This window comes from Osmerus eperlanus, chromosome 16 (genome assembly GCF_963692335.1).
Source record: "Osmerus eperlanus chromosome 16, fOsmEpe2.1, whole genome shotgun sequence".
NCBI classification, from domain to species: domain Eukaryota; kingdom Metazoa; phylum Chordata; class Actinopteri; order Osmeriformes; family Osmeridae; genus Osmerus; species Osmerus eperlanus.
Window position 1 is genome coordinate 4,592,244 of NC_085033.1, and position 10,546 is coordinate 4,602,789.

Below are 10,546 nucleotides of genomic sequence, written 5' to 3' on the forward strand. Positions count from 1 at the left end.
CGCAGACGATGGTGGAATCATAAACGGGAGGCGACGTGTCCTGATTCCGTGGTGAATAGTGGGCTGGAAGGGAGGGCATGACTTCCTGACTCGGAGAGAACCAGGTTACACAGACTCATCAGGGCTGAGGGGAGGGTCGAGGCGGAAGGGGTAGATGCGGGACGGCAAGCAGTACGAGTCCTGCCAGTGAACGCCAAAAAAACCCAGAAGGCGGGGCGGATGGGAAGGGCCTTGAAGGCGGTCAGGAGGCCGGCTGGTCAGTGGGGTCGAGGGAGCAGGAGGAGCGAGAGTGGGCCCCGCCGCAGAAGGAGCAGACGTGGAGGCTCCGGCAGGAAGACATGGAGCAACTCCCCTCGTTGAAGTTGTTACAGATCATCTGCCCCTTCTGCAGCAGGATGGGGCAGCCCCGGCGGTCTGTGCCAACGAGGTGTACGCACACCAAACAATAACCTGCTAGCACGAGGACCAGAGGAACGGAAGAGACTTTATACAGAACTCATAATTGACAACGAGGAGTTTGGTCGCATTCCTCCATGCTTTCGCTGGGCTGATGCGTATTAGTTGATTGAAGTGAAGGAGTCTTAGTGCGCCATCTTCCTCCCGAACTTTAGTTAACATAACTCCATGAAAAGGTCCTATGAACATTCATTCCTCCTACACAATAAATGTTTGAGGAGAGGTAAGAGAGAAGAAATGAGTTTACAAGTCAAATTAGTAACATATTACATTTGTAATATATATCTATAGTCCCTAAATGTATCTAAACTGTCTATCTGATTTTCTGTATATGTTATTTATGGTTTGTAAATAGGATTGTGGGTCTGTTAAGAGTTTTTCTAAATTGTGTTTCACCTTCTTATAGCATTCAGCCTCATTCCTCCACTAGATAGCAGGATTGAGACACGGACTGAGACAAACACAAGAGCACTCCCGGTGTTATAAAACAGCTTCTGTATTTTATTTGTATGCAGATCAGAGAAATAAAAACACAATTTGAAAATAAAAAAAATAAAAGCAGAGCTAACACATTTCAAACGTGAATTCAAAGAACTGTTAAAAAAGTTAGAGGATAAAGTTCACTTTGATTCCAGGTACAAGTACATTGGTTCAATAACTGTTCTTCTGAAGGCTGTTATAACAACTTATCCTGTTGGTTTATCACGGTTATCATAATCATTTGGTTGAACATCATCCTAAATAACATCAACTGGCATTACAACCCAAGCACACAACAAACCTGAGGCAACAAACGACTTGAAATCAGAAGCTATAGCAGAGAAGACAGTTAAAGGGAGAGGATGTTCCACATCTTTCAGAGCACACAGCCTCAGAGGTTCTTGGGTGTGTACTTTCTCTCAAACTGTTCCACGTCAAACTTGCGTTTACACCCGGCATAGTTCATGTAACGGATCTTCCCAAACACAGGTCTCTCTGCCCAGCCCTGGTCGTGAATCCCACATATAGACCACATGCACCCTACAGAGAGGGGGAATGACAGGAAAAAATGACATTGGTATTTCAGTAGTGTTTTCAAGTACTTGACAGTCTCTGGACTACAAAAGCCCAGTCTGTCTGTTCATTTATTGAAGACTGGCACATGCTAGCTTTGAACTTCTGGTAGACTAGGCCTGGTTTTTAATCTGGAGGACAGGTCGAGGCACTTCAATTGCTTACCCACAAATCCATTTGGGTCCTGCCCATCTAACTCGTAGCGGTCGTTGAGGTAAATGGCAATGGAGAGGGCCTCCTCTGGTGAGGAGGTCCATTCCAGGATCTTTTTAGCCCAGTACATCCTCATGAAACCGTGCATCTTTCCCTGCGTCACTACCTGATACTGGAGGTCAGCACAACCAAGATGAAAGGAACAGCCACAACATACCGTTCTAGAATGTTTCTAGTGCATGTTGGCATTTAAGCTGTAGGTATTTAAGCTGAGGTTGCTCCATTTGTGTGGACACAACTAGGGGTCAGGAGGTGAATATATTACCTGGGCAGCGTTCCAGAGCTTGTCATGGGTTTCCGCTTTCTCCAGCTGCTCGCGTGTATAGACGTACTCCCTGGGATCTTTAGCATGGTCTTTCAAGGTCTTCTGAGCCCACTCACTTGCACCTGGGTTGTGCAGGAAGCAGCAACATATCCAGACATTGATTCACGCCACAAACAACACATTTATACTAGCCAAGAGGACGTCTGACAGCTCCGAATACCTCAAACGATTCTGCCTTACCTGTGACGCTGTCGTAGTTCTTGTTGTAGAAGCAGAAGTTGTCCGTCAGCTCCCTGCGCACCACCAGCTCCTCAGAGAAGGAGGAGACAGACTGAGACGCGTTCCTCCCGCCGCGCTGGACCTGAAGAACCACGCGCTGGGCCGACAGGTGGCCTGCCAGCAGGGTGGAGGAGGAGGACGAGAGTGAGAGAATGGACATGTGAGAGGAGGAAGGGAGCAAGGAGTGAAGCGAGGAATGAAATGAATTGAGTGAGGGAGGTAAAAGGGGACAGGTAGAGAATAAGAGATGGAAGTAGAAGGAGCTGAAGTGGGTATAAACACTACAGAAAGAGATTAATCAAAATAATATTGAATGCAAATGGGGAGACTAAATTTACTAATTTTTGTAGCTTAGACAGACGACAGTTTAGACCATAACAACCGTTGTCTAGGGCATAGCCTAAGCCTTCTAAATGGAAAGCAAGCTGCTGGGGGCTACTCCACCGACCAAAGCGGATCCATGGGGAGAGCTGGCTGAGGGCAGCGGAGTTTGGGTCGTTCCGATGAGTGGCAAAGTGTTTGAGGCGGAGGTCGATGAAGGACTCAAGCATGTTCATGCCCGCTGCAGACCCAGGCTTGGCCCACTCCACTTCCTCTACAGTCCTGTCCACTTGAAGAGATGCTACCGTCTCCTCCCAGTCCACTGGCTGAGAAGCAAAAACAAAATAATTCACCAAACAGTTCAAAGAAACTGCAAATCAACAGGAGGCAAAGACAGTGTGAGATGCACTTGGTGAAGGCATTACTGTAGGTATGGTACCTTAGCACTTCTAACAGCTGTATGAGGGTGTTTGTCCACTGGGGGAATTTCAGTGAGGAACTCAGGCAGAAGCTTGGTTATCTTCCCCCTGATAGTCCTGGCAGAGTATTCCAGCTTACTTGATGCAACCCAACAAGGCACCACATTGTGGGCATCCACCTGAAAAAAAGGACATTTGGAGATATCTGACATTACGTCCAAGAAAAAATACATGAAATAAAATATAGACATGAACTGACAGGGTCAAGATTGGTGGTTATAGAACAGTGACATCAATGTTCATAGTAAGTAAGTAAGCTGTAATGTCATGAAGTATTTTATAGCCAATATTTTGCAACATTGTGGCTAATGGAACACAATCCCAGTGTTTATTATACCTGTATAAAGGGGATGTCATCTGGGAGCCCCTTCTCGACTTCCTCCAACCACTGAAGAGGCGTCCTGAGAGGGGAGAAGTCGGTCACCACGGCACCAACACGGCGATCAGTCACAAACCCAGGCAGCACTTCTCCAGCAGAGCCATGGAGCAGGTGGAACTGGATGTTCAGAGAGCTGCTTTCCTGTCAAAGAGGGAGTTTAAACATGTGAAAGGTATATATATAAAGCTAACATTCAATTAAGAATATAAACAAGATTCCCCCTATGTTAGTTTGACAATTCCTATATAGACACTATGGTTTTGGGGGAATAAAACAGATGTCAAAGCCACTATTAGGGAATACCTCACAAAAGCTTTGATCAATTAGCAAGGGCCCTCAGGTACCTTTGCAACTTTTTCCAGCCCCTTCAACAAGAAGCCATGATGGCGGATGGTGGCCACTTCAGACTCTGGTACCTCCAAGCAGTAACATACGCACAGCGGAAGTTTCTCTGCCAAAGCCAGCTGTTGTGCATGGATCAATGCCCAGTTATCTAAAATAAAAAGAAAAAAGTCAGAACCATGTATAAATACTAAAATAGGAGCAATTATGTTACCAGAAAGGTTAAGCATAAAAATACAAACATATGAGATTAGATCACCTTGGACTCTATGGTCTCTGGACATCCAGTACAGTACCGCCTCTGAACCCTGTTTTATCTTCTGAGTTTGGGATAGGAAACGTAGGCGCTTCTTGTTGAACTGGACGTCCTTTTTATCACAACGTTGTTGGTCCACTTGGTCCTGCAGCCAGCCTTCTGGCCTGTCTCTGTTCTCTTCCTTCACTGCTACCAACTTCTTCTGTTTAGCATTACCAGCTTTAGAAGACACAGCTTTGCGTTTATCTGCTGGCATAGTGGCGATCAGGGCGCAGAATAGTCTTGTCCAATTAAAGTTTTCCGACTCTCTGTTTACACGGTTTAAGCTGTGCCTTGGTGCTAGGGTTAGCAACAAACTGGGTAGACAAGCAGAAAGCAGGCTATAGACAACATATGGGATTTACATTTCTCATTCTTCTGTATGACAGGACAAGCTTGCATGCTGACTTTGGATACATGTTAATTGCTAATTGGCAAGGCGCTACAAGATGTTACTTACCGATGCAGCATAAACTGCTATTCAATAGTAGTTAGCACGTAACGTCTATAAGAACTGCAACACAATTGTAAACGACCAGGCACACATGGAAACCAAAGAATTACAACCTCGTTATCCTTCTCCCACAAGTTCTCGTCAGTATCGTGAAACCATAGAACTATAAATATGCCTGAAACTCAAACTGGCGGTTCTTCTTCTTCAGCACAGTCTTGTGCAGGTTGAAATGTAGGTAGCAGACCCCCACCCCTCGGCTTGAGGCAGCGGCCCCGGTGGATGTTGGTGGTATTGCATTTGCGATTTGGTAGCCGACTCGTCCGGTCGATTTTATTCTTTATTTAATTTTGATTTTATTTATGATTTTATTTATCATCAGAACATTTACAGCACTAGAACAGATACGATGTTTGATGGGGAGGGGGAAAACAAGAAAACAAATTTGAAAGTAAGCAACAAACAATTGTTTGGTAAACTTAAAGGTGAAATTCTACAGATACTACAAAAACTGCAAGTCCATCAGACTCATAGAATGTAAAAGTTAAATACCAAAGATACAACACTTTTGACTTTACATACACACCCAGTTGGAACCATTCACCTTAGGATAAATCATCCAATGCAGCAAAATGTATGTGCACTGGTGAGACATGGCACCACATTATTTTACAAAGCAAAATGTATATTGATTGAAATGTGTTCACAGAAAGGAAACTGACATGACACACCCAACTGACACTGACACACCCACAGTTAAGCCACATCACGCAAACACTACAGACATAATGCCAAACTCCACAACAATGTGGCATTAAAGCAGTACCTTCCGCTAGCACACAGCTTCATCCTCCACCTGCATAAAGCAGGTGGGCATTATTGACATTGAGATGAATCAATTAATCTTGGTTTCAAGGAACAAAATGAAATGCATGAGCTGGAATGTGTGGGTGCAACACAGATGATACAATGATGTGATGTGACACTGCAACAAGACAAATTGTGCTATTCAATTGATAATTGTATGGTAATTATATGAAAATTCCAATATTAAAGATGACAACATAAAATCTATTCAATTCAATAAAAAGGGGAGGTGATACAGTCTCTCCAAAGGGGCATGGACAGAAGACTTGAGGCCACAGGGGACCTGTGTCACAAGGTAAATTATACCCTATTTCCCATTTAAGAGTATAAAATATTGATAAAAGCACTCAACAATTATAAAATGTCAACTTGTCTTTTGCAGGCTGCTCAATAAATTTGCTCTTATGGTACTTGCCCAATCCCATAATTCACATGTGCAGAGATAATCCCAAGTTTTTCTGCCTCCTCAATAATTGATATCTTGTCATCAAAGAAGATGTGTGGCTGGATTTCCTGCAGAACGGGCCCTTTAGGTGCCCCAGCCAGGAAGTGGGCCTTATCGATCTTAAGGCCCCAGCTCTTCAAAGTCTCCAGGACACGGGTCCCTGAGCTGTCATCCTTACTGCGGGTTGTTACCAAGTAGGTACGTATGGGGCAGGCAGGCTCTTTCTCAGCAGGGAACTTCTTCTGAAGCTTCACAAGTGCCTCCAAGAAACACTTCAATGGACCCTGAGTACACAGGACAGATTTATTACTTCAAATCAGCATACCAAAAATACCTTAAAGTGATCCAAGTGGGAAAGACAGCTTGAATATTTACTTGTGCAAGAGGTGTGTTTACAAGCTGTTTCTCGTTCTCATTAAATGCATCCAAGCCGTTTTCTTTATATATTTTTTCAGACTCGTCAGAAAACAGCACACCATCCCCATCAAAGACCACTTTTAACTCGGTGTTGCTCAACTGGTTTTTCATGTCTGGATTAAACATGGTGGCAGCAGCAATGCCTGAATTTAACATGAAAAAACAGAGAAAAAGTTTTTTTCAGAACAGTGTCCACAGGAAAACAGACATACAATATGAGAAGCAGAATCACCAACCCTCCCCAATGGCCTCTTTGACTTTCGTAGCATCCTTAGATAGGTAGAGGTTGGTCTTAACAAGGCCAATGGGTCTTCTTCCTTCGATCATGCGAAATCCATCTTTATTTAAACCTGCAAGGAGTAATATCAATCCAAAGTCAGGTAAGAAGCCAAACAATGACATCAGCATCAATAATATATAAAATACTGAAGGTAACAGTGGCCCAAAAGCCACTTTGCAAGCATGACACCTAGTAGAATTAGGAAGCTTACAACAATATGGAGAACTAAAATAAAGTATATTATGCTTACCATAGTAATCGATACTTTTGTTAAGGCGCTCCCTAACCGAAGCCTGGTTATACATCAAGACTATGTTAAATAGCTCCTCACTCTTTGGGTAGAGCTCCTTCAACAGAGAATTTACTGTCATCAAAGCCTGTTAGATTACAATTTACACAAGGATTATAAAACAATGGTGGAATTGGTTGTGTGTTTTGACAGACTGTGATAGCAATTATACAATAACACGCTTGTAAGCACAGTAAATACAGTAAGCTAATTGCTTTTGTTTGATATCACCATATTGTGACAACATATGCAGATCACATATAGTGTCACGCGGAGTGCTGGGGTAGGACCCAAAGCAGGAGAGTAGCGAGGCATAGCTTCAAACAAAAGGTTTTATTTCTCTAAACAGGAACAAGCGGAGAACTCACGGTAACCATGGTAAGGACAAGACAAAGACTGGACACAAAACAGGAACCTAAATACACAGAACCAAACAAGACACACTGGACACAATGAGACTAACGAGAACTGAAACCACTGAACAAGACACAGGTGAAGACAAGGACAGACACAGCGAAACACTAGGGCAGGGCAAAACCAAAAACAGGGGGGCACGGCTGTGGTCGTGACATATAGTAGCAACATTTTCATCTCATTCATAAGGTCTGACAACAATTAATTGTTATCGTTTTTTAATGTCAACTTAATCATGTCAGAAACAGAGCGCAAACTCCCCATCTTCTACACTTGATGACATGTTCATTGGCCATCGAGTGCCATAGGTTCCAGCATAATATGTTTTTATTTAGGCTGATTCCAAAAAACATTTTTATTATTTTATTGAGATAAACGTTTTCTGTGACTTTAAAAGAAGGCTGGCAGGTTTAAGAATGTTCAGCATATGTATTTGCTTTTTTCTGTAAATATGTTTTTCTTAAAAGAAGCATATGGTTAAGAGAGCTTGGTAGAAGCTCAATAACTTTCCACTTTCTAAAAGGTGCTCCTCCATATATTTGAACTTTTTTCAGGCATTATTTCATGTACAAAATGAAAATTTTGATGAAAGATTATCAGAGAATATAGCAGCTGCCAACATAATTATTGTACCTTATGAGTAGCTTGAAAGAAGAACAATGCTCCTTTCAAAGTTTGTAGATTATTTAACCAAGTAATTTGCATGCAGGGTGGATACAATACGATGTAATTGAACAGAACAGAATGGCTGAACACATCTACAGTCATGGCCAAAAGTAATGGCAGGGACATACATTTTGTGTTTGCATGGTTTGCTGCTTCAGTTGTGGTGTTGATTCACATGGTTACTCAATTATTGTGCAGAGTGATCAGATGGATTTACATTTACATTTAGTCATTTAGCAGACGCTCTTATCCAGAGCGACTTACAGTAAGTACAGGGACATTCCCCCGAGGCAAGTAGGGTGAAGTGCCTTGCCCAAGGACACAACGTCATTTGGCACAGCCGGGAATCGAACTGGTAACTTTCAGATTACTAGCCCGACTCCCTATCCGCTCAGCCATCTGACCCCCTACATTTGAAATAAAAGCTTCATTGGCCCCAAACAATTTAATATATTTTAAAAAAAACGAATTTTACTGTTTTTCGGCCGTGGCATAAAATGACCAGCTAACGTAATTTCACTAAATCATATCATCAGCACATGGGAAAATGTGAACGAGTTCTCAGGTGAAATCACTATCATTCTGATTGGATTTTAAGAGTAGATTGATTGCTATAAAAAGGGGGAATATTCGCATGTATTGAATGTGTTTGCCAATAGAAGCCTTTAAAACATATTATTGTTTTCCAATATACCATAGAAACATGTTAAAACATGAATCTACAAATACTGAACCAGTATACTTTGCAAAAAATACAATTTGGCACTGCTAATACTTTTGGCCACGACTGTACACTAGACACCCAGGTCTCTAAGACACACAACACTGCCTTGATTAAGAAATTATGGAAGCCTTCAATGGGGCATCCTGTAATTAGAATTACCTTCACAAAAGGAAACGCAACCCCTGCTTTCAGGGGCTGGTCTTCGTTCTCCTGTTGATATTGGGTGTATCTCCAGTCGAATAAGGTGCGAGATGAGACAGCGATGGTAACTGGCTAATGGATAAACAAGGTCAAGTTCACAGTGTAAAAAATGGCCACATTACAACTTTACATTTAGTCATTTAGCAGACGCTCTTATCCAGAGCGATACATGTAGGCTAATCCATCCACGACAATCCAGTCTTGTAAAACACAAATAATGACTTACTTTTTCTTCAACCCCAACTTTTTGTTCTCCATTGTCATTCATTACTGGCGGGTTATCTTTCAATTTTACTTTTATTTTGTGTAGAATAAATGAAGTTTTTAACTGCTGTCCCAGGAACGGAAAATATGGAAATGAATAGCTCACATGGGCGTCTACGTTACCAACGATCCATTATATATCCTTTATTATGCAAATCCTTCGTTCTTGAACTTGAATAACAGGTTTAGATTTCATTATAACTTGAAAATGACATTGAAAATAGCATATCCACCCCCCCCAACACACAAACACACACACATATTTACTTACTTTATTTTATTATTATCACCTCATGAGTCTTACCAGTTTGAGGATGAATTTCAGAACAGATTAGCATTTGTTCATTCTTACATTGAGTAAAGTGGTTCAAATTGTGTTTTTGTCATTGGAGATTTTAATGCTGACTTGTCAGTTTGCTCTTCTATATTTGCAAAACACCTATTGCACTTCTGTAATGACAGCAATCGTATGCTTGTTACGGCCTGTAGGGCCTTGCAGTTGGTGTTGGTCTGCCCTGTTGTGTTTGCCCCTCCCTTTCGTTTTCCTCCCTGTCGTTGTCCGCAGGTGGCTGTCCGCGATTGGCTAGGATCGCCGTGCTCGATCCGGATTGCCTTACACACTAGGCAAGGAACGGTGTCGCCCCATGTAATTTTTGATAGAGAGGCATTATTTGGGTTAGGCAGGTTATTTAGCACTTTTATTGTTTTCATTCCTTTGGCACCGTTCATGGCCCCCTTGTTCTCCTGTGACGCCTTGTCTGTTTGTATAATAAACACACGGTTGTATTGACACCCTCATCTGTGTTCGTGTTGGCTGCTAGTGGTTAGACCCTCCTTTGCCCCTAGACATATTGGAAGCCTTATTCAGTTCGCGTAGCTCGTCCGGGATACATTGGACTGCCCACCGTAGTACCGGTCTGCTGCAGTTAGCTAGGGTTGTGTGTTTTCGCGTGTTTTTGTGTTTGGTCATGGCTCCGACAATCGTACAACGGTTTTTGGACGCACCGTCCAGCAAACTGCTGGACCAGTGCCGCACGGCTGACCTGTGTGCGTTGATTGACCATTATGATCTGCCCGTAGCCAAGGGCAAAGTCAAGGCGGTGCTCAAACAGGGCGTTTGTGATGTACTGACAGAAAGGGAGGTGCTGCCTTCCCCTGAAGCAAGTGCTAGTGTTGAGGGCGGTGAGGAAGTAAAAACCCCATTTACTTCGCCTCGATTTGAACCCCAGTCCCTGTCGCCGGCGGGCTCGGGAGAGGGCTCCCGTGTTAAGGTCCGCATCACCCGTCTCCAGATGGAGAAGACTGACAAAGAGCACGCTCGGAAGGCAGAGTACGAGTATAAACTAGAGGTAAAGAAGCTTGAGGGTGAGTTCAGACTGTTCAGACAACTAGAGTCGGAGGAGAAGATAGCTCTGGCTCAGGTGCGGTCGCCTCTTTCTGATCCTG

General features: G+C 43.1%; 2 protein-coding genes across 4 annotated transcripts; both read right to left on the reverse strand.

Annotated features, from left to right (window-relative positions):
* Positions 1 to 933: 933 nt before the first annotated feature.
* cpdp (CPD photolyase) lies at positions 934 to 4,800 on the reverse strand. Its single transcript, XM_062481487.1, has 10 exons — positions 4,543 to 4,800; positions 4,047 to 4,399; positions 3,790 to 3,938; positions 3,404 to 3,586; positions 3,027 to 3,185; positions 2,715 to 2,913; positions 2,228 to 2,380; positions 1,988 to 2,109; positions 1,675 to 1,834; positions 934 to 1,476 (listed from the first exon to the last, which is right to left on the reverse strand). The coding sequence occupies exons 1-10, from the start codon at positions 4,551 to 4,553 to the stop codon at positions 1,328 to 1,330; spliced, it is 1,638 nt and encodes a 545-aa protein (XP_062337471.1). The 5' UTR covers positions 4,554 to 4,800; the 3' UTR covers positions 934 to 1,327.
* Positions 4,801 to 4,867: 67 nt separating this feature from the next.
* On the reverse strand, positions 4,868 to 9,198 carry LOC134036504 (cytosolic 5'-nucleotidase 1A-like). 3 transcript variants are annotated; one of them, XM_062481489.1, is made up of 6 exons: positions 9,063 to 9,198; positions 8,795 to 8,908; positions 6,793 to 6,889; positions 6,499 to 6,612; positions 6,221 to 6,405; positions 4,868 to 6,129 (listed from the first exon to the last, which is right to left on the reverse strand). In XM_062481489.1, the coding sequence occupies exons 1-6, from the start codon at positions 9,102 to 9,104 to the stop codon at positions 5,803 to 5,805; spliced, it is 879 nt and encodes a 292-aa protein (XP_062337473.1). In that variant the 5' UTR covers positions 9,105 to 9,198; the 3' UTR covers positions 4,868 to 5,802. The 3 variants fall into 3 exon arrangements, with proteins under 3 accessions (XP_062337473.1, XP_062337472.1, XP_062337474.1); XM_062481488.1 differs by having other exon boundaries at positions 6,793 to 6,919; XM_062481490.1 differs by having other exon boundaries at positions 6,793 to 6,919; positions 8,795 to 8,904; positions 9,063 to 9,185.
* Positions 9,199 to 10,546: the final 1,348 nt, after the last annotated feature.